We start from the raw sequence: 25,750 nt of genomic DNA on the forward strand, positions 1-25,750 counted from the left end.
TTTCTAAGGAATGGCCTATGCTGACCTTACGGAAACCTTAATTCCCCTCTTTCACATGAAGGCAGTATTTTAACAAATCCAAAGTTTAATTATTAAGCATTACAAATATTTTTAGCAGTGTAGTCAGGCAATCCAAGCCTGGACTTCCACTCCATTCCTACTAAACTACTTGCAGAGCTGAAGAGGCAGGAGACAGGCAGAGTACAAAGGGCATTTTAGTTCTATCACAGGGGTCTAGAGCTGTCTCTACAGTCATAGGAAGGAACAGGCATGGCACCGTGGCCAGAAGAGGGTAGGTATTCACAGAAAGTGGGGATCAAGGTGTCAAACTTTGTCTTCTGATAGTTTTCCAGAGATTCCTGTACAGAAGGGAGCAGGGAGATCCTACCATCTGAAACCATTCCCTGAGCCCTCCGAATTCTGAAGCATGTAGATTTCTCAGTCTTGTTCTACCCATCCGCCTTCCCCAGCTTTCTGCTTCTTCCTACTCACCTTTCCTTCCCCCTGGCCATTTTCTTCCTCATCAGAGTCTAAAACCAAGTCCCCTATGGTAATGATGGAGCTGCACAGAGATGGAGGACACACTGTAGGAGGGAAACCAGAATCAAACTACTACTTCTAGATGAACACAGGCTCTTGAGAGTCTCCAAGAGAGGAGGCTGTTAATCCAATCCTGACTCAGACTACCTACCTGGCTTCCTGGCCCTAGGAGGTAATAATGATAGTCTCAGGGGGTCCATGTAGCAATCCAAGCAATTCCTGAGGTGAGAGCAAGCAGAGGATAGGATGAAGGGAAGGCAGGCAAAGAATGTGCTCCTAGTAAAGAGAAGCAACTCTGTTCCACTCACTCCTTTTGCTCTGTGGCAGGCAAGTCAACTGGGTTCTCCTTCAGAGCCCTTCCCCCCAGGGTCTGGCATGGACTCTTAGACTTCCCAGTAGAGGCTGCTCTTGTGCCCACGGCTAGGTCTGCTGTGTATATCGCATGTTCTTCCTTGCTCTCAGGCTTAGATATGACCTGGGTTGGTGAGCCCAGATTCCTAAAGGGAAACAGCATGACTGTGGGGCGCTCCTTATGGCCTCCCCTAGTGGACGCCCATTGGGACTGGACTCTTCGTCGGCCTAAAGGGGCCAGATTGAAGTGGCGGCCAGCTAGAGGTTCTGGGTGCGTCCTTGAAGATGATCCCTGAGGAAGACATGGGCCAGGCTTGGCTTTTGGCAGAGGATTGTGGAGTGCTAGTCTTTGTTGCTGAGGAGGATTCTGTTCCATGAGCTCAGCCAGGTTCACTGAGTCAGTAACAGAGCACTCTGAAAAAGAAAATGAGGCCCCTTATAAAGAGAACAGATAGTAACAGAATAACTGCTTTCTTATGCCTGGAGCCCATGGAACCATTCCAATGGACTGCCTCAAAAGGTTTCATGCTAAACACTACACCTCCAAATTCCCAGTACCTGGAAGTAGCCACCCCATGTCCACACCATATTGTCTCCAGGCAAGAGAAGAGGTGATAGAGACTCCAGGCTGCATCCAACTCAGCACATCCTGAAGCTGTGGGCAGGGATAGAGGTATAAAGACCACAGTCCTTCATACAACCACCCCACACTCTGCTCTTACATGTTTTGCCCCAATGAAACCTGCTGTGCCTGCGGTGTAGGCAGTGCTTTCTCCAGCTGACACAAGTACTCAAAAAGCAGCTTTTCCATGGCAGCCAGAAAGGGTTCCCCATATTCTTGTTCAAGTTCCTGCAGCAGAGGAGAGTAGGAGATCAAAAGTGGGTTAGTGGCCAGGCACGGTGGCTCACGCCTGTAATCCTGGCACTTTGGGAGGCCGAGGTGGGAGGATCACTTGAGGTCAGGAGTTCGAGACCAGCCTGGCCAACATGGTGAAACCCCATCTCTACTAAAATACAAAAATTAGCTGGGCATCTATAATACCAGTTATTCAGAAGGCTGAAGCAGGAGAACCGCTTGAACCTGGGAGGCAGAGGTTGCAGGGAGCTGAGATTGTGCCACTGCACTCCAGCCTGGGCAACAAAGCAAGACTCCCTCTCAAAAAAAAAAAAAAAAAAAAAAAAAAAAAAAAAAAAAAAAAAGGTGGGTTAGAGAAAATAGTCACATAATAGCCTTCAAACCAGTCTCACCTGCAGCTTCGAGGCCAAATCCACAGGAGCCTCTGACAGCTGCTTCACCTGTTGGTAAAAAGTCTCCTGTGCCTCCAAAATCTTCCTCAGATCCTGCTTTGTCTGTTGAGGATATAGAAGACAGAGAAGTTAGCACCAACATCCAGTAGACAGGAGGAGCAACTTTGCTGCACCAAGTTGAACTGGGGTCAGGGCTTGTTCCGGGGATTACTCACAGCCTTGGGATCCCGCACTATAGGTCCAGATTCTGGAAAGTGGTGATTCAGGGTTTTCAGGACTTGGGCCCAAGGCCGGCCCTGCAGGATCAGCTCCACCACCACCTGTATGGTACTGAATTCAGAATCCCCACTTCGGGGCAAGCTGACCTTTTCCAACTAGTCTCATCCCCAAGCTGTGGGCCCTTGTCAGGTGCTCGCATCCCGCCCCTTTCTTTCCCCTTCCAGGTCCTACTTGCTCCAATACCTTGGCCTTTAGGCCCATACAAAGGCGTTCGTGGTGCCGGTAGCGAACCAAGCCAGGGGCAACAGCGCGCAGAGATCGCAGAAACTCCAGTACTCGGGGAAAATGTTCCACACAGCGTCCGCGCACAACCTGCCAGCTAGCTGCGGCGGCGAAGCGTAGAGCTGCAGGACCGGCCCCCGGGGGCGTAGCCATGGTCGGCGGGCTCCGCCCTGAGGCGGTCCCTCCAGGTTCCTCACCCGGATGGGTGAGGCTTTCCGATCACTCCTAGGGGCGGGGCTTCTGGCAACACTCTGTGGCTCGGGTTTGTCGGCTCTGGGTACCTCGCGATCCGACTCGGCTCCCTTCCATAGGCCCCCAGAATTCTGGGGGAGGGGGTCTTCTGGCTCAGGCTGGAGGAGCCTGAGTGGAAAAGCTGGCCGTCCCAGTGGTACTGGGTCGCTCAGCTTTAAACGCCGCCTCTGTCTCGAGCCCGAGGGTGCCTCACTTCCGGCTCCGCTACTAGCTTCCCTTGCCCCGGAAAAGGGCGGTAAGAGGGAGCCAATGGGTGGCCACAGAGGGAACTGTGACGGTGCGTCAGAAGGCCACGCCCCAGCGGATCTGGCGCTGCCTGCTCGCTGCGCCCTGCGCCCTCTGCCGGCTGACTTGAATTGGCCGCTGAGGCTGTTGTGGCCGCTCGTCTGGGTCCTCCTAGCCTCGATTTCTTCTGCGGAGAAGCCCCGTCACTCCCCTGAGGCTCGACTTCCTAGTCTGTGAAACGAGGATCGTGCCACCGCCTCTTCCCACTGTCTTCACCCGTCGAAATTCAGTTCCTTAAATCCCAGACCCGAGCCGGCGTCTACAAAGCCTTTCCCTGCGCACGTCGCTTCCAGTAGGAATTCGACTGTTCCTTTTATAAAACGGAAGAGGGCTCCCGCCCTTAAAAAGTAAAATACAGGCCGGGCGTGGTGGCTTGTGTCTAATCCCAGCGCTTTGAGAGGCCGAGGCAAGAGGGTCACTTGAGCCCAGGAGCTCCAGACCAGCCTGGGCGACATGGTGAATGAAACCCCGTCTCTGCTAAAAATACAAAAATTAGCCAGGCGTGGTGGCAGGCCCCTGTAAATCCCAGCTACTCGGGAGGCCGAGGCCAGGAGACTGGAGGTGGCAGTGAGCCGCGATCTTGCCTCTGCATTACAGCCTGGGGGACAGAGGGACAATCCCTCTCAAAAAAAAAAAAAAAAAAAGGAAGAAGAAGAAATAGAATACAGGCTGTGGGGGCGGGGCACGGTGACTCACACCTGTAATCCCAACACTTTGGGAGGTCGAGACGGGAGGATCGATCCGCTTGAGCCCAGGAGTTCCAGACCAGACTGGGTCACATGGTGAGACTCTATCTCTACTGAAAATAAAAAAAAACTAGCCGGGTGTAGTGGCATGTCTGTAGTCCCAGCTACTCAGGGGGCTGAGGTGGGAGGATTGTTTGAGCCAGGAAGGTTGAGACTTCAGTGACTGCACTCCAGCCTAAGTGATAGAGTGAGATGGGGTCTCTCACACACACACACACATTAAATGGTTTCTTGTTTTAGGATTCTGTTGTGCACTGAACTTGTCAGCCCCTTAATGTAATTGACTGCTCTCCTTGACTGTCTCTTTGTCATCCTTCCCGGTGCCTCTCATTTCCATCAGCAAGCACAGAACCTAACGCACAGCTTACACTCCTTAGTTGTTGGCTGGATTAGTTGCCTGCCTTGACCACTTTACAAGGATTTAGTGAAACTGCTCCGTCTTTAGCCCATGTCTTCCATTCCCAGAGATAATGATTCACACATCCTTGTCTCCGCCCCAGATGAGTCTCAGCTGATCCGCCCATTCGACTGCCTAAGAAACACCCAGTCCCATAGTACCCCAAATTGGATATGTGTGAAATTGTAGTTATCTTCCTTTTTTCCTTTATTTATTCCTTCTCTAATGTTCTTTCTTATGTAGATCTGAACTTCTGACATGTCGTTTTCCTTTTTTTTTTTTTTTTTTTTTTTTGAGATGGAGTCTCACTCTGTCACCCAGGCTGGAGTGCAGTGGAGCGATCTCGGCTGACTGCAAGCTCCGTCTCCCGGGTTTACGCCATTCTGCCTCAGCCTCCCGAGTAGCTGGGACTACAGGCGCCCGCCACCACGCCCGGCTTATTTTTTGTATTTTTAGTAGAGACGGGGTTTCACTGTGGTCTTGATCTCCTGACCTCGTGATCCGCCCGCCTCAGCCTCCCAAAGTGCTGGGATTACAGGCGTGAGCCACCGCGCCCGGCTTTTTAAATTTATTTATTTATTTATTTTGGAGGTGGGGAGACAGTCTTGCTCTGTTGCTCAGGCTGGAGTGCAGTTATCTTGGCTCACTGCAACCTCTGCCTCCTGGGCTCAAGTGATCCTGCTGCCTCAGCCTCCCGAGTAGCTGGGGCTACAGGCATGCACCACCATGCCTGGCTCATTTTTTTCTATTTTTTTGGAGAGACAAGTCTACGTTGCCCAGGCTGGTCTCGAATTCCTGGACTCAAGCCATCTTCCCACCTCGGCCTCCCAAAGTGTTGGGATCACAGACATGAGCCACTGCATGCAGTCCCCAGCTAATTTTTTAAAAAATATTTTTTGGGTGCTGATGAGTTGATGAGTGCAGCACACCAACATGGCACAAGTATACATAACAAACCTGCATGTTGTGCACATGTACCCTAGAACTTAAAGTATAATTTAAAAAATATATATTTTTTGGTGGGTGTGGTGGCTCATGCCTGTAATCCCAGCACTTTGGGAGGCTGAAGTGGGAGGATCACTTGAGGCCAGGAGTTTGAGACCCACCTGGACAACACAGTGAGACCCAGACTCTACGAAATAAAAGGAAAAATGTGTTTTGTAGAGAAGGGGTCTCTCTGTGTTGCCCAGCTTGGTCCATCTTCATTTTTTGTTTTTGGTGTTTATCCTGCTTGGTATTCTCTGAGCTTCCTGGATCTGCGTTTTGTGTCTATCATTAATTTGGGGAAATTCTCAGTTATTATTGCCACATTTCTTCCGTTCCTTTGTTTTTTTCTCTGCCATTCTGATTATGTGTATGCTACACCTTCTATAATTGTCCTACAATTCTTGGATATTCTGTTTTCATTTTTTTTTTCTCATTGCATTTCAGCTTTGGAAATTTCTGTTGACATTTCTTCAAGCGCACCATGTTCTTTGGCCGTGTCCAGTCTATTCATGAGCCCATCACAGGCATTCTTCATTTCTGTTACAGTGGGTTTTTTTGTTTGTTTGTTTTTTGAGACAGTGTCTCGCTTTGTTGCTCAGGTTGGAGTGCAGTGGCTCAATATCAACTCACTGCAAACTGTGCCTCCCAAGTTCAAGTGATTCTGGTGCCTCAGCCTCCCAAGTAGGTGGGACTACAGGTCGTATGCCACCACGCCTGGCTAATTTTTGTTTTAATAGAGATGGGGTTTTGCCATGTTGCCCAGGCTGGTCTCGAATTCCTGACCTCATGTGATCCACCTGCCATGGCCTCCCCAAGTGCTAGGATTACAGGTGTGAGCCACCATGCCTGGCTGAATTATTCATTTTCAGTTGCTGTCTCTGTGTAGCTGACTTATTGGGAGTCCAAGGCAGGTGGACTGCTTGAGTCCAGGAGTTTGAGACCAACCTGGGCAAAATGGCAAGACCCCGTCTCTACAAAAAAAAATTTTTTAGGCCGGGCGTGGTGGCTCAAGCCTGTAATCCCAGCACTTTGGGAGGCCGAGACGGGCGGATCACGAGGTCACAAGATCAAGACCATCCTAGCTAACATGGTGAAACCCCGTCTCTACTAAAAAAATACAAAAAACTAGCCGGGCGAGGTGGCGGGCGCCTGTAGTCCCAGCTACTCCGGAGGCTGAGGCAGGAGAATGGCGTGAACCCGGGAGGCGGAGCTTGCAGTGAGCTGAGATCCGGCCACTGCACTCCAGCCTGGGTGCCAGAGCGAGACTCCGTCTCAAAAAAAAAAAAAAAAAAAAAAAAAAAATTTTTTAAACTAGCCAGGGTTAGATATACACACCTATAACCCCAGTTACTCAGGAGGCTGATGTAGGAGGATTGCCTGAGCCCAGGAGGTTGAGGTTGCAGTGAGCTGTAATCCAGCCTGGTTGCAATGAACTGCACTCCAGCCTGGGCAACAGAGTGAGAATGAATGCAATGGATGTATTTCAAAATGGCTACTTTCCTCTTCCCCTCTGCCAGAATCACGGGGCAGGAGGTGGGGATGGGGTGGGGTGGGGCGGGGGGTTCTCCAGTTTTCACTGTGGGATCCTGGTAAAACTTGTGGCCATGTGCCATGGCTCACACCTAGGATTGCTTGAGGCTAGGAGTTCAAGACCAGTCGGGGAAACTTAGTGAGACCTTGTCTCTACAAATAAAAAAAATCTAAAAGCTAGCCAGGCGACCGGACACAGTGGCTCACACCTGTAATCCCAGCACTTCGGGAGGCTGAGGTGGGTGGGTCACAAGGTCAAGAAATCAAGACCATCCTGGCCAACATGGTGAAACTCCGTCTCTACTAAAAATACAAAAATTAGCTGGGCATGGTGGCGCGCATCTGTAATCCCAGGTACTCAGGAGGCTGAGGCAGGAGAATCACTTGAACCTGGGAGGCGGAGGTTGCAGTGAGCCGAGATCGCACCACTGCACGATCTGCCTGGTGACAGAGCGAGACTCCATCTCAAAAAAAAAAAAAAAAAAAGCCAGGCATGGGCTAAAGACACCTGTAGTCCTAGCTACTTGGGCTGAGGCAGGAGGATTGCTTGAGCCCAGGAGTTGGAGGCTGCAGTGAGCTGTGATTGCACCACTGCATTCCAGCCTGGGTAAAACAAAAACAAGAAACAAAAAATAAAAAACAAAAACCAAAAAAAGGGTAGGGTCCCCCTAAGAATGGGAATGGGACCCCTAGATTTTTTTTTTTTTTTTTGAGATGGAGTCTCGCTCTATCTCCCAGGCCAGAGTGCAGTGGCCGGATCTCAGCTCACTGCAAGCTCCGCCTCCCAGGTTTACGCCATTCTCCTGCCTCAGCCTCCCGAGTAGCTGGGACTACAGGCGCCTGCCACGGCACCCGGCTAGTTTTTTTGTATTTTTTTTTTTTTTTTTTTTTAGTAGGGACGGGGTTTCACCGTGTTAGCCAGGATGGTCTCGATCTCCTGACCTCGTGATCCGCCCGTCTCAGCCTCCCAAAGTGCTGGGATTACAGGCGTGAGCCACCGCGCCCAGCCTTTTTTTTTTTTTTTTTTTTTGAGACAATCTCACTCTGTAGCCCAGGCTGGAGTGCAGTGTTGTGATCTCGGCTTACTGCAGCCTCAACCTCCCCAGGCTCAGGTGATCCACCTCAGCCTCCCCAGTAGCTGGCATTACAGGTATGTGCCACCACACCCGGCTATTAAAAGTCTTTTTTGTAGAGATCGGGGTTTGCCATGTTGCCCAAGCTGGTCTTGAACCCTTGGGCTCAGTGATTTGCGTGCCTCAGCCTCACAAAGTGCTGGGATTACAAGCATAAGCCACCATGCCCGGCCACTATAGAGTTTTTAGCTCACAAATTTGTCCACCCTAAGCCTCCAGCTATGAGTCAATTACACTTTAAGTTTTCCTACCCTGGTACTGGCTTCCCAGAAGTTTCTGTTTTTGGGCTTCTGCTGTTAAGTTGTGATTCTCTGTATCTGCTTTTTTGTCTCTCCAGTTTTAGGGGCAGGAGTTTGCCCTGTGCCCTCAATTCTCTGATAGATCCAACAAGAGTTATTAACTTTCAATTTGTTCAGCATTTTTCTTGTGAGGACAGGAGTCCCAAGGACTCCCAAGCTTGTTACAGGCCAGACTAAAACCTCCACCTCCTGGGTTCAAGCAATTCTCCTGTCTCAGCCTCTCAAGTAGCTGGGATTACAGGCATGTGCCACCATGCCTGACTTTTTTTTTTTTTTTTTTTTTTGTATTTTTAGTAGAGACGGGGTTTCACTATATTGGCCAGGCTGCTCTCGAACTCCTGACCTTGTGATTCGCCTGCCTTGGCCTCCCAAAGTGCTGGGATTATAGGCGTTAGCCACCGGGCCCAGCCTATCTTCCCTTTTATAATATGGTCTTCCTCCTGGGCTTCGAATTTCTATGCATGTCAACCTCTGTTCATGGCACCCATGAGTCAGAAATGCAGGCACCACCCTTATCTCTGCCCTCCCTCCTCTCCAAATTCAATCTATTACCAAGTCTCATCAGTTTTATTTCCTATACAACCTTCAAACCCACCCCCCCCCCTTTTTTTCCCATTGATACTACTTCTACCCTAATTCAGGTTCTCCTGTCTCTCATCCCAAGAGGACTCTAGTCTTCCTACCTCCAGCCCAACCCTTCTAACTTCTTTTCTATGTTGCTTTCATTGTGAATCATGTGAAATGCAAAACTGATCATATCATCCCTAATTGAAAGCTCCCCCTTACTTTCAGAAGGAAGTCCAAACTCCTAAATATGGCAAAAGGATTTTTAATGAACTGGCCCAAGCTTACCTCTTCAAGCACATCCCTTGCCACTTTGTACTCATCATGTACCCATATGCCAGTCCTCATCCAGCTGTCTGCATTTCCCAAATATGCTGTGTTGTCTCGCATGTCTGTGCTTTACACGTGGTAGGTGATTCCTCTGTCCTCTGTCTCTTGGACTTGACTTTTTCTCATCTTTCATGGGTCATCTGGTAATCACCTTCATGAAGCCTTTCTGTATCAGCCCAGGCAGAATCACAGTTCTCTGGGCCCCTCGGCATCCTGAACATCCCTCTACTACCATGCAGAACGTATCTCGTAAGGTTGTTGTAAGGATTAAATGAATTCATAAATATAAAGTGCTTGGAGCCTGGCTCCCGGTAAGTGTGATATACGCATTTACTGTATTTAGAATGTTTACATATCTGCCACTCCCACTGGACAGGAGCACCTTAAGGGAAGGGCTTGTTTCTTCTTGTGCATGTTACACGACTGATGCCTCAAGGTATGCACCTTGTTCATGTGTTTATAGCTAGTAGGAACAGCTCAATTTTAGCTCTCTTTTTCCTACCCCATGAGCCCTTTGTCTTGAAAGCCTTCTAAACTTAAAGGTTCAAGAAGACATGCGTTCAGGACCAGAATATCAGGTACATGATCTCATGGCTACTGCTGGCCCAAGAAGAACGTAGGCAGTGGGAATGCAGAAAAAAGAACAGCTGAAAAGAAAAATGAAAGGACATTGTTCTTGATCTTTAGTATACACAGGAGTCAAACTCTTGGTGAGTCTGTTCTGGGCCTCTGCCACAGGGATTCTGACACATGAAGTCTATGCTAGGGCTCATATATCTGGATTATTAATAAACATTTCAGTGATTGTAATAGAGGTGGTCTAGACACTACACTTGAAAAACCCTGAGGTAAAGGAACAGTTTCATTCAAACCAAAGCCAAAATCCTCTAAAACTCACCTACAAGAAAATTTCCAGGTAGAAGAGAGTTATACAAAGAATATCGACTCTGTCTCTCTGAGCCTCAACTTCCCTTGTGCTTCCCTCTCTCTGGTGAGGGACACCAGCCCCTGTCAGTGGATGATATAGAAAGGCCATGTGCAGCCCTGGGACAGACCATGGTTCCATCCATCTTGGTGTGGCATGGACTGAAAGATGGACAGAGCAGCAGCTTCATTAAAAAACAGTTTATTAGCATCTGTGCCCCTAGTGCAAATGAAGACTGACTCCCTCTCCAGGAGCCCTGGACTCCCCACCTGAGCTCCTAGGGAGCTGCTCTGTAGTGTGCCCCCATCTTGGGGCAGTGTCCTTGCTCATCTGACTCCAGTCTGATTGCTCCTGGCACAGGGCTAAGCTCCACCTCGAGATGCCATAGGGATGGTCTCTCCCAAGTGACTGTCACCTCCAGCGTCTGAGAAGAAGCCCCTGTCCCCAGGGGCTGGGGCCACATCCACCTGGATGACACCGTGCACCTGGGAGAGCTGTGGGCTGTCCAAGCTGGCAATGAGCTGGCGGGGGCCTGGTCGCACAGGCACAAACGTCTGGCGCAGTGTCACTGTTTCATTGCCTCCGATGTCCCTGTGGGCAGAGACAAGGTCATGGGCCTGGAGTAATTGGGGGTGGAGTGGGGAGTAAGAGCTGATCGAGGGCAGTCAGGAGGAAGAAGCAGGAGGTGGACCCATTCAGACAATTTCAGGCTTACCTGAAATTTCCACACCCAAGACCAGGAGCCCCAGGGCGCCTCTGCATAGCCAGCTCAGCAGCCACCCACCAGCTGCCTGTGCTGAAACTCTCCCCATTGTCTGGGACTCCTTCCTCCCTACTCCCACATCCACCTGGACAAAGACTGCTGATGCCACCGCAGAGGCCTCTCATGCCATGCCCTCTATCACCACTGCTCCTGCCCCAGACAGAACATCCTCATCTCACCTGGGGTCTCCAAAACCAAGAAAACTTCAAAATGAGACTTTGGGGGCCCAACACAATATTTCCAAATACTTTCAGTTTTGACAAGAGCATAGGTTGAAGAAAAGAAATTATTCTCTGCTATGATCATCGTTCCAAAGAACAAAAGAGCATTTTCACACACAAAAACATTAAAAGGATGTTATCTTCGGAAAAAAAGGAAAATCCTCCCCAAGAACAGACAACAGACATCTTTAAATGGACATAAACCCGTGTGTGTGTGTGTGTGTGTGTGTGTGTGTCTGAGAGAGAGAGACAGAGAGGCAGATGGACAACGCCCCCCCCCACACACACGTGTTTTCATTTTCTTCTTTCCACATGGGCCTCTGAAAAATTGATTCCTAGACCTCCCCTGGGAATCATGATTTCACTTGTCCTCTAATGGGACTCCTTGCCTACCATCCCACTTTTGTATTCTGTTCTGCTAACCACTCAGAGGTGAACTAAATCCTTCAAGAATTTAGTGCTCCTTTGGTGCTTGTGGCATGAGATCCTGGCCCTCTAACCTGACACACAGGCTCAGTCTGACTCAGCCCCTGCTACTTGCACAGCCTCATCATCCCCCACCATTCCTCCTGCTGAGCAGCCCTACTGAATGCCGTCTTCCCCAGACTCACCTCCACAGTCATGCTTTGCAGTCTTCGCCTTGTGTGGAATGAGCACCCAGCTCTGCCTCCCCACCCTGGGCGTCCTTGTGAAGGCCTACTTTTCCTCCAAGGCCTGGCACACCACTTCCTCAGTGATGGCTCCCCTGAGCACCTCTTGCCTCTAGGAAAAGGAACCTCACCCTTCTCTGAGCTCCTCCAGCAATCTGAACGTTTCATTTTATACACTGAACATGATTACATTTATATTGCATTTGCTCGTGCCTGTGGGAATTTGTCTTTCCTGCCTTTGCCTAAACCTTACCTCTGGTGCCCTATTCAACCCAAGCCTGCTGTTGGGGACCCTTTCCAGACACAGAACCTGTGCAGTCACTGTTATCCTCTAAGAGAATGAGCCAACATCCCTAACTCCAAGGATGAGTTCTTTTCAGGGCAAAGCATTTGTCTTGGAGCCTGGTTCTGAGGGGTTTCCCGTAACCACTCTACTCCCTTTTCTACCACTTGTTAACTGTGAGGCTTAGGAGAAGCTATTTAACTTCTCTGTTCCTCACTTTCCGGGTCATAAAATGGAAGTGAAAGTAAAAGGAGGAGTGGGATCTGATTATCCTGAAGGTGCTTCTGAGCTCCCTGAAGGAGGGAGGCAGGGATATATAATTGAATGTAGTATGATAGGAAGTCTATAAATTAAGTCTATAACTTAATGGCTAGGCTATGTCCTGACTGCTTACAAATTTGCATTCTTAATTTTTGCTAACTTTTTCATAGATACAAGATTCAAGGTTGTGCAAGCTCAGACCGGCCCTCAGAAGTCTATTTATACCATAATTGAACTGTAATATTTCAGAAAATAACCTTTACATTGCAATAACTGATTATTTTCAAGAGAAACTGTTTTCTAGGTGGAAATGTCAAGATCTCTCCCTCCCCTGGTCTCACTGTGAGTTGGGGACTTTACCACACCTCTTTTGTGAGTTGAAGCCGAGTACAAGCCATCTGCTAAAGCTGGGATGTTCCTGAAACTGAGTGTGGGTCATGAAACCAACTCCCCGACAAGGATACCAGAACTTAGACATCGAAATGAGCATTGTCCAATTGTGTACTTGTTCAATCATATTGCCTAGGCTTGAAACATTTTTAAAACTCCTCCTGGACTCTTCTTCAGAGCCATTTAAACCATATGCACACACACGTGTGCTCAGTGACGCAACAGTCAGCCTGTCCTTCCTTCCACAGCATGCCTCGGTTCTGATGGAAAAGGGCAGTTACCCACCTGTTCGCTTATCTTATTAATTAGTCTTAGCTCTTGATGACTTCAGGTCTCTCCGCAAAGTCAAATCTACTCCTAAGAAGGCAGATTGACCACTCTGAGGACATTCTAGAGAGTATGACTCAGACTCTGAGGGAAATTCCCAGGAAGGGTTTGGAACAGACTTCCAGCCTCCCTGGTGACTGCTTTTGGTGGTGACAACAGCCATCTGGAGGAGTGAGTTCTGGAATGTTTATTAAGTGGCCAGTCACCACACTGGGGTGGCACACCTTATGCTATAATGGGGTTCCATGCCACAGCCTTTGATGTGCAAATGAGAGGCAAAGTACACCCATCTTGGAATCTTATTTATCTGAACCAACAGCTCAGAGATGTCCCCCTGGAGGATCCCAGTTGTACTGGAGGCTCTGTTCTGGGCTCACAGCAGCTAAGGAGCCACAGACTGTCCAGGGAGGATCTGCCTTAAGAAACCATCGTCCAACCCTATCTTTTGCTGTAGGTAGACTCACACAAACTCTACAGGTAAAGACAGGGAACAGGTCCCCCAACACTCAGCACAGTGGCCCTTTCCTTACTTCCAAGCAGGGCCAAGAGGCAAAGGCCTGGTGGGGCTGCTGAGGCAAGTCCACCTCTGAGGATGCCTTAGGATGAGGAAGCTCCCCCTCCCCACCATGTGGGGGTGTGAGTAAGAGATGTCTGCCCGGCAAGACGAGCAAAGCAGGCTATCCGGAGGGTTCAGGCTCTGTTCACTGAGCTGCCAGAGACCCTGGTAGGGTGACATGAGGAAAGCCCCCCTTTGTGACACATCATAGCATTCCCAGGGGCCCAGGCTGGGGCAAAGATCAACATAGCTGCCTTCTCCACTTTGGCCTCACGGCAAAGGTGGCGGCCACCACCAGGATTGCTGCGAGGGAGGGGTGGGCACGGGGTCCTCTGCTTCCTCCCCTCAGTTTCCCCACCCCAAGCCATTGTTCTTTCTCAGGAGCTGTCTGTCTGAAGGCAAAGCCTGCCCCTGTCCCAGAAGGCTGATCTAGAAGGCCAGGCTCTGGCCTGCTCTGCTTTCCCTCTGTGCTTTTCCTAGGGAGGGACAGGGCAGCACATGTGAGTCTGTATCAAAGATGACAGCCACAGGCCCAGGAACGCAGCATGTGTGTGCCCTCACTGCACCCAGGGGCTTGCCCAGCCCAGGATCAGACCCAGACGGCTGGGTAAGGGCCTGAGGGATGGGATTCTCTCCTCTGGAATTGCTACTTGGCCCTCATGGCACAAAACAAGCAATGAGCTTGAGAGCCTGTGCATGGTTTGCACCACAGTGGGTAGAGCAGAGTTTGCCCCTTATGAGCTGTGAGACCACGTGAGACGTGACCGCCAGCTTCTCCATCTGGAAGTGGGGGTGATAATGGCAATAATAAAAATAATAACTACCAATGGAGCACTAACTTTGTGCCAAGCAATGCACTAAACAACCCTCGGTTCAGGGGCTATTGCTATCCCTGCTTTACAGACGAGAACACTGAGGCTTGAAGGAGAGAAACCGCTTGCCCAAGGGCATATAGCCAGTAAGTGCTAGAGCTGGGACCTGAACCCATATCCTTAGGGTTCCAAAACTTTGCTTGTGTGTGTGTGTGTGTGTGTGTGTAAGAGAGACAGAGAGAGAAACAGAGACACACGGTCTCACTCTGTCGCCCAGGCTGGAGTGCAGTAGCACAAACATGGCTCACTTCAGCCTCAACCTCCTCAGGCTCAGGTGATCCTCCCACCTTAGACTCCCAAGTAGCTGGGACAACAGGCGCACACCACCACACTGGTTAAGTTTTTAAAACTTTTTTGTAGAAACAGGGTTTCACCATGTTGCCCAAGCTGGTCTTCAACTCCTGGGCTCAAGTGATCCACTTACCTTGGCCTGCCAAAGTGCTGGGATTACAGATGTGAGCCACCACACCCAGCCCAAAACTTTGCTTTTAATCATATGATGATCTTTAATGTGTTTTTGTTTTTGTTTTTGTTTTTTGACATGGAGTCTGCTTCTATCACCCAGGCTGGAGTGCGGTGGCTCAATCTCAGCTCACTGCAACCTATACTTCCTGGGTCCAAGCGGTTCTCCTGCCTCAGCCTCCCAAGTAGCTGGGATTACAGGTGCCTGCCACCAAACATGGCTAATTTTTTTACTTTAGTAGAGATTGAATTTTACCTTGATGGCCAGGCTGGTCTCGAACTCCTGACCTCAAGCGATCTGCCTGCCTCGGCCTCCCAAAGTGCTGGGATTACAGGCGTGAGCCAGCACACCTGGCCTTCTAATGTACTTTAAAGAGTTTTTGTGTCCAAAGATCATATTCCTGAAAGTGCCTGGTCAGTTCTTCAGTACTAGGCAAATATTAGCAATGAGTTACTAACGATTCCTATGTGGGGCTTTTGCTCCCTAATTAGTGAGGCAGGGCAAGGACACAGCACAGCACAGCACCAGGTGCCCAGGAGGTCTCCCTAAAGGCTGGTGGGACTGAGCTGGGTAGGGAGGTATTGCTAGCTGGCCCCAACCTGCTTGTTTGGGTCCTGACAGAACATACTTGTCCAGACAGAGAGGAAGCAAAGCTGGGAACCAGGGCAGCCTGTGGGGAAGGCCAGAGTGGCAGCAGGGGCAGGAGGAGAGGCAAGACTTACCCAACATTGAGGATCTTGGGCCTCTGTAACCCAGAGCCCTCGAGTCGGAAGACGACATTGGTGAGGGTGACGGGAAGGGGGTTCTTGAAGACAATCTGTACTTCACACTCCTGGCCAACCACTGCCGCTCCCAGTAACTGAGAGAAAAAGAGGCCCATCCCCCATGTCAGAGACCCTGGTCAAACACATGGGACCATACACTGCACCAGAGAGGGGAATCTGCTTAGAAGCAAAACCTCCCCGTGCCCCACATTTATCCTCCTGAGAGAAGACTCCCCAGAAGTCAGAGAAGAAACTCCAGCCTATTCCCCAACAAAGGCTGTCACAGAACCAGAGACATAAGATCCCATGCTACAGACGAGGAAACTGAGGCCCCAGAGCCAGTCCTTGACCTTCTCCTACAAAGGCTTATCAGGCCAGCCTGCTCCTGGCTTAGCGCCCGCCTCTGATGTCCTTATCCCCTGGCCTTCACTCTCTGACCACCCCTCATGCCCCAGCAAACTGCATTCACCGTGAGGGAGAGGTCTGGGGTACGCAGACGGAAGGTGTGCTGCTTGGCCAGCACCTGCCCGCTCTCCTTGACATGGCCTGAGACGTTCAGCAGCATGGCCCCCTGGTCCACAAGGTGGGGCCGGTATTCCTTGTAGGCCACTGGCATGGTCACACGGTCCGCTGGGGAGAAGAGGCATGGCGTCACTGAGGCCTGCTTCCCCACATCCGGCTTCCCCCAGGGACTCCCCACTGCTCCTGGGGTCTCCATGTCCACAGCCCTGAGGTGCCCAGCCATCCAGGGGGCAGGGCTGGGTAAGGAGCACTTACAGGCCCCTGGTGCCAGCTCCACTTCCTTCTTGGTCTCCTTGAAGATGGTCCCAGTGACACCAGTATAGAAGGTGACTGAGAGGTAAAGGTGCAGTTTTACTGTGCGGCGGCTGCTGCTGTGATTGGTCAGCATGACGGAGACCATCAGATCCTGCCCCATCACCGCGTCCTGTGCCTCCACCTGCATGGCCACATCCTCCGCTGAGCCCCGGTTGGCGTACACATTGGGTTTGCTGCCGTGGGCTGCTGCTGTCTCTACTGCCTTCCGCTCTGCGTCTGAGCCTGGGGGTTGAAGGTCAAGGGTGAGGTTCCAATTCCCACTTGGGTGGGCGAGCACTTGACAGGAACACTTGTCATGGGGCCCAGAGCTGGCTGGGTTGGGGGAATGGTACCTTCTGGGTGCTTATAGAGGTAGGTGATGTCCTCACGCATGTTGGAGCCGATGGCCTTTGTGACAATGAGTGTGCCGATGGCCTTCTCCTCCACATACACGATCTTGAAGCTGCCATCGTCCTGCCGCTGCCAGTACACCTTGTCACTATTCACCTGTGGGAGGGGTCGGGGTGAACAGGAATGAGTGAGCCAGAGGGTCTGAGGGTGGCCTGACTCCCGGCCTCCTTCCCCTGATCCTAGGAGCTATGGAACAGGGCTTGGTCCCAAGGGTGGGAGCTTCCTGGCAGAGCCCAAGGGGAGACTTTCCAAGACGAGCCAGATGAGGCCAGAGCGCAGGGAAGAAGCTGGTCTGGGAAGCTCCTCTCAGAGCACTTTGGCAATAATAACAGTAATTCTTCACGCTCATTGGCTGATTTTACGACTAGTAAAGCAGTTTCATACCCATTATCTCTTTTGATCCTGAGTACAAGCAGCAAGGCAGCCTTGATTATCCCCTTTTACAGGTGAGGAAACTGACTTGTATAATGAGTGACTTGCCCAGGGTCGCACAGCTGGTCAGTCAGCGGTGAAGTCGGGACCAGAGAACCCACGACTGAAGCCCAAGAAGGCACCTGCAGTCCAGCCCTCACCTCAGCAAAAATGAAAGGCGTGTCATACTTCATGTAGACCAGGCCATTCTTGATGGACTCCACGGAGCAGGGGCCACAGCAGAAGATGCCTAGAGTGAGGTGGGACAAAGGCGAGAGATCTGAGAAGGCAGAGAGGGACCTTCAGATCCTGGGTGGGGTCCACACAGGGCCCCAGCCCCAGCCACTCAGGCCTGGTTCCACTGCCTGGTGGCCTCTGGAACAAGGCCATCAGCCCTCACTCAAACACTTGGGGGTCAGTTGACAGCCAGTGCAACACAGGTATGGAAAACAAAGAGAGAGTGGCTCCATTTGGCTGTCAATTCGCTTTCCTCAGCCCAGGCTGCTCTGCTGGAGGACGGGGGCAAGGTACAGATGTGCAGACCAGCCTGCCTGATAACCAAGTCCTTGACACACTCTTTCATGGCTGAATGACACTGGATGTCCACCGTCTGTGACCCCCAGAGGACAGGACCTCCTATTCTTTATCGTAACCAACCCAGAGTCTACAGTGGCCCTGCCTCATGGCCTTTGTGACAATGAGTGTGCTGATGGCCTTCTCCTCCACATACACAATCTTGAAGCTGCCATCGTCCTGCCACTGCCAGTACACCTTGTCACTATTCGCTTGTGGGGGGTGAATAGTGACACCACCGCCACCACCATTTCAGAGAGATGCGGAACAACCCTCAGCTCTGCAGCCTGCTGCCCTCTCTACTGGGGGGAGCTGGTGGGAAATAGAGTCTGCTCTTATCATACTCAGGAGGCTGCCTAGAAGAGATAGGCTGACAGGAGGAGGCCTGGCAGGAGAGGACAGAGCGGGAAGTGAGTACCATCCAACAGGAAAGAATCTTAGACAACACCTAACACTACACCTCCTTTACAGACGGGGAAACAGCAAGGCGAAGTGCATGCCAGGATCTCACAAGACAGGAGGTGCAGGGAGAATGAAAGGAGCTAAGACTTTCTGAGTAGCTACTACGCTTCTGGCATGCTGCTGGTCCCTTCAGATAGAGAATTTCTCATTTAATCCTCCCAATCACCCTATGTGGTATCTATTATTCCCAAATTACATCCAAACCCCAAAGCCGTAAAGTGCGAGGTGCTTGCCCAAGCGCATGCATCTGAGAAGTGATCAGGCTGGGATCAAGCCCCAGTCTTGCTGGCCCCGAGCCCCCTGCCTGATGTCCACCCCACCACTTCCCAGAGTTGGAGGCCAGAGCTCAGATCTGCCAGTGTCCGGGCCAGGCTGTTTCAGCATCACAGGCATCACTGGGTTGCACCGCTCAGGGGGCTGTGTTCACATATCTGAGTGAGAGGGAGGGCGTTGGGAAGAGGCCAGGGGAGGAATGTAGGCTAGGGAGGACTCTCTGACCTGGGGTGAGTAAGGGAGAGGCTGGACAGAAGGCAACTGGCAGGGCAGGCCTCGTGGCCTGCGGCTGGAGTATCACGGTAGGAAGGGGTGGGGGTGTGTTTGAGAACAGTGTATGGTAGTTCTAATTTCTGCAGAAACACATGTATGTGGACACAGAAAAGAGACCCGTGGGTTGTATCAATAGTAATCATGTATTAAGGCAGGGTCATAAGGGCTATTTTCTTCTTTGAACCTATCTGAGCCCTGACTTTTTTCTATACTGTATATATAATTCACAGTGAGCAATGGAACAGACAGGAAGGAACTTGGTGAAAGCGAGAGTGTGTGTTTAAAAGGACTGGACTTGTTCTGTTGCTGACCTACCACTCTGTGCCCCAGAGGACGTCACTCCATCTCTCTGGTCACCCTTTGGAGTGGGTCCCAAGTCTGGTCGATCGTCAGAATCACCAGAAGAACTTTCAAAAATATACATTGTTAGCATCTATCCTTAGAAAGTCTAATGTATCACGTTTGGGGTAGAACCTAGAAATTTACTTTAAAAATATTTTTGAAAAAAACCCCAAATACCTCCTGAGAGAGAATAGGGAACCTTTACATTTTGTGTTCTTCAATTCCACACTTTTTTTCCTTCCAAGCATGTATTATTACTTATCAAAATGACTTTAAAAGGGTCCTTCAATTAATTATCTCCAGGATATGTAAGTTAAAAAGCAAGTAAGAATAGTGGATATGAATTCTCTTTCTCCGAATACTCTTACAGCTTTGAATTTTGAACCTCCCTTGTATATTAACCATTATAAATAAAATAAACCATTATAAATAAGTAAAATTTAGGCAAATAGAGCGTTATACAGAAAGGTAAAAATAAACTAACGTCCACATGGTGGTTCATCTGATAAACCCGTTTGAGAAGCCATGGGGTTACAGGGCTTAGCTCTCCAGCCCAGCCCAGCACTGACACTCTGGACTGTGTTACTCAGGTGGGGGAGATGAGCAGGGGCATGGTGGGAAGTGGGGGGGCCCGGCTCACCACTGCTAGTCTCCTGGGGTGTGGCATCCACCACCTGCCACCCATCAAAGCCCGAGGGAAGATCTGGCCTCTTCATCCAGCAGTCGTTCCACACGTGGAAGTTCCTGGATGGACATGGAGGAGGCGCTGGGTCTGAGCCCCAGGGTCAGGAGTCCACGGTTTCCCCAGCCTCCCCTGCCCACCCTCCACCTCCAAAGCTCAGGTCACCATTCTTCAGCACAGATGGGCAGTCCACCCCAGCTCACCAGACAGAATCATGGTTCAGGTGCTCTAGGGGCTTCATGTTCTCATCGAAGTAGATGTCCATGGTAAGAGATGTGTCTGTGTCATGGGCGGAGTTGAAGTTGGTGACAGTACGGGTGGCCAGACCCAGGCAGCGCAGCACTGTGGCGGAGTGAAGGTTGGGGTTCAAGGCACGGGTTGGGGGCAAGTGAGGCATCGTGTCAGGAATATCAGGGGCAGAAGGGCAACCCGGATTGCCAAGCTGGGCATAGACTGCCAGGGTCAGGGTCGCTGGGGCCAGAAGGCCTTTGGGCTACAGAGCACTTGGGGTCAGGGGAAGCTAGGCCACCTGCCTGGCTCAGTCCCTGCCTGTCCCTTCTCCCTCCTTTCCCTTAGGCCTCTGTCTGTTGTTAACACTAATTAATGATAATTAAGACCAGCCTATCATCCACCCCCGCCTGCACCCTGCACTGTAGCCACAGCTGAGCAGGGCTGGATAAGCCTGGCTTTCCTCCCTTCTCCCTGTAGGGCCCGTGCCACTCCTGTCCCAGTCCCTCCACTACCTGTAGTGGTCACGCCAGCAAAGACCCAGCACTGGCCATATGGGACGGAATAGCCGGTGCGTAGGTAGCTAAGCAGGATCTCCACGCTGCCCACCCACGCTGATGGGTTGGTGCCTCGGGAGTAATCACCAGACCAGTTCCCAATCAGGACTCCATTGTCATCCAGGGAGTTCACCTGCCCAGGACAGGATGAGACGGGGCTGAGGTGGAGGAGGGGCTCAGGACCTGCCATGTGGTCCTTAGCCCAGCCCTGACCCTGCAACCACCCCTTACCCCTAAATGCCTCAGGATCCAGACATCAGCCTGAGCTCCATCCAGCCCTTTCCTGAGCCACCTGCCCCCCTCCCACCCAGGCTCTGACACAAGAATGTGAATCCTGGGTGTGCCAAGTTTTGGGTTTGGCCCTGCATTCCACAGGAGCTGGGACAGGAGCCAGGAAAGGCGGGCTGCGGGGCAGGCAAGGGAGAGAAGAGAAGGGATACCCCTTCCTGAAGTATCCTTTGCAAGGGCAGGGACAGGGCTGGGGGTCCTCAAGGAATCCAGAAAGGGCAGGATGAGGGTGGAGGTGTGGCGAGGCAGCAGGCAAACACACAGTAGGACTCAGAGACATGAGGGTGCTCACCATGGCAGAGATGACCCGGGAGACACTGACTGGGTCTCCACGGCCTCCATATGGCATCCCCCGCCGGTCCAGGATGTATAGGCAGGCATCCAGCACCCCGTGGTCAAACTGGAAGGAGGGATGGAGGGCAGAGGTGAGAGCCTGAACCCTAGGCCAGCACCCCGCTCCAATACCCCAGCCCCCACACTCACCCCAGCTCCCCTGGGTGCATGTGACCCTGGCCAGCTGCATCATACCTGGCCATAGTTCCAGGTCCGCTCGCCAATCTGTGCTTCGGTCCCGTAGTAAATTCTCCCAGACTCATTAAGCACATACTCCTGCCGCCAATCCTCATGGTCCACGTACACAATGTCCTCTGTGTCCCCAGAACACACAAAACTGGTTCCCTCCAGTTCTCTCCCTGGGCCTCACCTACTCCTGGCCAGTTCTGCAGGACTCATGTCCACAGAAGAAAATGCGGGGATGCCCCTAGCCTGACAGGACTGCCGCAGGAGAATGGGGTAGCATGAGAGATGGTAGAGGAGATTGGCCTTTGCCAGGGGCCTTCGCCAGGAGAGGTGTGGCTGGCTGTGTGACCCTGGCCAGAGGTGGGCTGGCCACCTTTCTGCACCAGGCCTCGGTCCTCTCATCTGCTCAATGGGAGGCTGGCTTCTCCTGGGGTGAGGCACCTAGGCACCCTGCCGCATCCGAGGGCAGGAAGCCCTTCCCTGTCCTTCCCTCCCATCTACCCTCTGCTCCAGACCCCAGCTGCTCACCTGGGCACCAGGGGTTGAAGAGGATGTAGATCTCGTTGCGGGGGTCAAAGGGCAACTGGAACTCCCCAGCGTCTGACTGTGTGCGGACTGTGAACTGAAACTTGCCGATGATGGCGTTGGGGGAAGTGTGGACCCGTAGGTTCAGAGTCTGCCCACTGGCCTTGGTCACCTGGGCTTTCCAGCCTCCACTGCCCCCCTTGCCCACTGGGATGATCACGTGCGTGCCCTTGCCCACCTCGGGGTTGTTTCCTAGAGTAGGAAATCAACAATTAGCTGGTGAGGCCTCCCTGAGGAGAGGGGATGGAACCTGGGACTTCTCCCAGCCCCACCCAAAATGTATATGAGCCACTGTGTATGTCCCTACATTGGGCCATCGTCTTATTCTCTGACAATCTCCCTCAGAGCAGCTCTGTCCCCACCCAATGCTTGCCCACATGTTAGGGCAGGGCTACAGTCTAACATCCCAAACCTGTTCCCCTAACACTGAACTCTGAGATGGGGAGGAGAGATGAGGGCTCTTGTCACCTTCTGCCTGCCTGTCACAGTGCCTGGGCTGGAGGGGCAGATCCACCTGCCCTGTATGAAAGGGCAGTCCTGATCCTGAAGGCCAACCCTGCCTGCTCCCTGGGCTGCAGGTTCTAGAGCCCAAGGCATCCCTGGTGAAGGTGGTAGGGGTTCCTGGGAAATTAGAGGGTGAGGTGGGCAAGGTTAGGCCCTAATCAAAGGGTAAAAGGAGTCGCCTGCCCCAGGCAGCAGCATAATCACCAGCCTGAGAAGTCAAGCTCCATCAAGCAACGCGGTGAGGGAGGCACCTGCCCTGGGTCACGGGGACAGAGGGGCAGAGACAGAGGGAGACAAAATTGGCAGAGATGGGGGACGTGGAAGGAGAGAGGGAGAGAGAGAGAACCAGCCACATCCTGGGGAATGAGAATAGACGCAGAAAGGACAGAGCAGCAATGCCAAAGGAGGCACTGAGGCAGGCCCTGAAGAGGAGTACTCTGAGACCGATGCCCCAGGAGGCTTGAGGAGGATGCGCTTGGGAAAAACTGAAACACCAAGATCCTCTCTGAGACCCACCCCCAGGGGCACAACCACACACTTGCACCTGCCTTATCTGGCAGAGGTGAGGAGTGGGACAGGGAGGAGCCTAAAGACCTCTCTGACTCTAATGCCAGCCTCTCCCACCAAACATAGGGCCTTCACCCTTCCCACTCCAAGCCCCACTGACCAATGAGTAACTCAAGGGTGATGCGATCAGAGGATTCATAGGTCCGGGACAGGAGGAGAAGCATGCGGAAAGGCTGCCCGCGACGTACTATCAGCTCATCGTATTCATACTCGTCTGTGTGGTGCTCTTGGCGGTTCTGGTCCGAGCGCGAGCTCAGCAAGTCCACACCGGTCACTACTAGCATGCCCTCTGCAAGGGCACAGCTCTGGGTCAGTGAAGCCCCATGGGGAGCCCAGGCCCTCATCATTAGCCTCCTATCCCCCCAGAAATGCCAGGATGAGTCTCTGGTCCCATTAAAGCCTTTCAGCTCTCAGCTGAGGAGGACAGACTGGCCTCACCTCGGATGGTGCCATCTCCAGCTGCATTGACACCGCTGCCCCGGGAGACAGGCTGGCGGGAGTCTGAGCCCCGGGAGCCAGGTCTTCGAGTCCCAGAGCTGGACCCTCGACCCCTGGAGTCAGAGGGTTCAGGTCCCCAGTCATCATCTGCCACATTTCGGCATGAACAGCAGCCACAGCAGCGAGCCCAGAAGGAACGGCCTCCTCCTCCTCTGCGAAAGCGTCTGTCTGGCTCTGGCTCTGGCTCTGGAGAAGGCGTGGTAGGGGGCTGCAAGGGGTTGCCACCCCAACGGCCAACGTCGGAACGTGGCCCGTCCATCATGCCTGTTAGGAAGAGGCGGGGGTGGCTCCTTAACCCAGGTAGCCCCAGCCAGCTGACCCAGAAACCCTCCATCCAGACAGCTGATTCGGTCCCCGCCTGATGACCGAGACAATCCCACCTTGGCTCAGAGATTCTCCAGAAACATCCAGAGACCCTCCCCGAAGACCATTCAGACTCACCCAGAGAAGCTTCTCACACTGCAGAGAAAAGCCTTCCCCTCACTTCCACCAAACCACATCCAACTGCCCAATGAAAAAACCCACTCAAGGATCCATCCCAGGAAATCCACATAGTTCCCTGCATGGACACTTGTCACAGCCTCAAGACCCAGCTGCACACACATCAGAGTGCTCCAGCATCCCTGGGCCTGGTCCCTCCACCTGCTGGCTCCGCAGTGTAGAGGTGCACAATGCTGACAGCTTCTAGAACTCATTTGTTAGCAGAAATTCCCCAACTCAAGGTTCTTCACAAGACAGACAGGTGGCCCCGGGGCCTGGGGTCCTTGGCATTCCCAAGTCAAGGAAGACCCCACTTGGGGCTGCCAGAAGGGGTAGAGCATGGCAGGTGCCCGGAGCTGTGCCCAGTCCAGGGAAAGCAGAGCCTTGGTGTTGGGGAACAGCCTGGCTGGGGCTGACAGGTACACAGCTGGCCCACACCCCACCGTGCTGGATCCCGGCACTGCCTCCGATAGTGTGGGCCGCCTGGGCTCAGCACCACAGTGCCCGTGGTGGCCCCTCACCTGGCAGCAGTGTTGGCAACCGCAGCACTGAGTCCCGGGGCTGAGATGGAACAGGTCAGGATGGATGGGACAGGCCTGGTAAGTGACTTATATGGGAAGGAGGGGCCAAACTGCTGTGAGGGGTGGAGGGAAGAGGCGAGGCCTCTGAGTGGGAAATGGGGAGAAGATGCTAGGGAGGGAGCACGCGTGAGGTCTGGGCTTAGGCTGGGCTTTGGTGTGATCCACCTGTGTGATGGCCCCTGGCACCAGCCTGATTCCTGCCAGACTGGGCATGTGAGGAGCCCCTTCTCCCGGGTGAAGAAGCTGCAAGGGCAGCGGGGCAGGCAGGTCCTTCTACCCACAGCCCTGTCTGGCCGACCTTCTGGTCCCAAGCTCAGGCTGCCTACCTCTGCTCTCACGGGCTCCTGCTACTGAGCTCCATGAAGCCCAAGCCAGGCTCAGCCCTATGAAACTGGCCCAGGGAGGTCCGGGGATCCCAGGTTGCAGACTGGTGACATCAGCAGAGAGGCCCTCAGACTGGCTCAGCCAGCTAACCCCTGACCTGCTGGCTCTACCAGATATTCTGACTCCCCGCACCCCCAAGTCTGTCCCTTCTTTCTCAGCTGCTCTACAGCCCCAGGCATGAGTGAGCTGCCCCTCAAGTTTGGGATTAGGGAGATCAGAGTAGGAGCAATCTCATTTCACGTCCCCCACCCCCACTGTAGCCTGGGGAGTTGGGGGAGGCTTAGGCCTTTCCACTCAGGCTTGGGTGGGAACTGAGACCCCCTTCCAGAGGTACAGAGTACCTTTCTCTCACTGAGAGGAGTCTTTGCTCATTTGGACTCGAGGATTCCCTTTTCTCCAACTTGGAATTCTTCTGGGAATCCAGACCAACCGGCTCAGGCACCTGTGCTGTGTGCATCCTAACTCCACCCCGACACTGGGGAAACACCAAGGATGGCACAGAGGCGATCCCAAGGCAGAGAGGAGGAGGCTAGGCATCTTCAGGGAGGCTCTCCTCGGGTCTTGTCCTTGGGCCCGTCAGCCAGGGCCTTCTTCCTTCTTTCTTTCCTTCCCACTGGTGTCCCAGCTCTGCCCACGGGCCGCCGAGCAGAAGACAGCGAAAACAAGTTGACAAGAAGA

General features: G+C 52.4%; 2 protein-coding genes across 6 annotated transcripts; both read right to left on the reverse strand.

Annotated features, from left to right (window-relative positions):
• Positions 1–67: 67 nt before the first annotated feature.
• TINF2 (TERF1 interacting nuclear factor 2) lies at positions 68–3,083 on the reverse strand. 2 transcript variants are annotated; one of them, XM_005560963.4, is made up of 9 exons: positions 2,602–3,083; positions 2,355–2,459; positions 2,140–2,241; positions 1,634–1,741; positions 1,450–1,546; positions 849–1,305; positions 692–759; positions 493–584; positions 68–359 (listed from the first exon to the last, which is right to left on the reverse strand). In XM_005560963.4, the coding sequence occupies exons 1-9, from the start codon at positions 2,791–2,793 to the stop codon at positions 225–227; spliced, it is 1,356 nt and encodes a 451-aa protein (XP_005561020.3). In that variant the 5' UTR covers positions 2,794–3,083; the 3' UTR covers positions 68–224. The 2 variants fall into 2 exon arrangements, with proteins under 2 accessions (XP_005561020.3, XP_065403547.1); XM_065547475.1 differs by lacking the exon at positions 2,355–2,459.
• A 6,001-nt stretch (positions 3,084–9,084) lies between these two features.
• Positions 9,085–25,743, reverse strand: TGM1 (transglutaminase 1). 4 transcript variants are annotated; one of them, XM_065547469.2, is made up of 15 exons: positions 25,414–25,743; positions 23,568–23,891; positions 23,230–23,418; positions 22,002–22,250; positions 21,483–21,601; positions 21,247–21,354; positions 20,625–20,799; positions 20,085–20,223; positions 19,840–19,943; positions 17,438–17,526; positions 16,808–16,961; positions 16,416–16,697; positions 16,108–16,268; positions 15,597–15,733; positions 9,085–10,679 (listed from the first exon to the last, which is right to left on the reverse strand). In XM_065547469.2, exons 2-15 carry the CDS (start codon positions 23,887–23,889, stop codon positions 10,451–10,453), a joined length of 2,457 nt encoding a protein of 818 aa, XP_065403541.1. In that variant the 5' UTR covers positions 23,890–23,891; positions 25,414–25,743; the 3' UTR covers positions 9,085–10,450. The 4 variants fall into 4 exon arrangements, with proteins under 4 accessions (XP_065403541.1, XP_065403540.1, XP_073853157.1 ...); XM_065547468.2 differs by lacking the exon at positions 25,414–25,743 and having other exon boundaries at positions 23,568–24,096; XM_073997056.1 differs by lacking the exons at positions 21,247–21,354; positions 21,483–21,601; positions 22,002–22,250; ... (1 more) ...; positions 23,568–23,891; positions 25,414–25,743 and adding an exon at positions 20,898–20,960.
• Positions 25,744–25,750: the final 7 nt, after the last annotated feature.

This window comes from Macaca fascicularis, chromosome 7 (genome assembly GCF_037993035.2).
Source record: "Macaca fascicularis isolate 582-1 chromosome 7, T2T-MFA8v1.1".
NCBI classification, from domain to species: domain Eukaryota; kingdom Metazoa; phylum Chordata; class Mammalia; order Primates; family Cercopithecidae; genus Macaca; species Macaca fascicularis.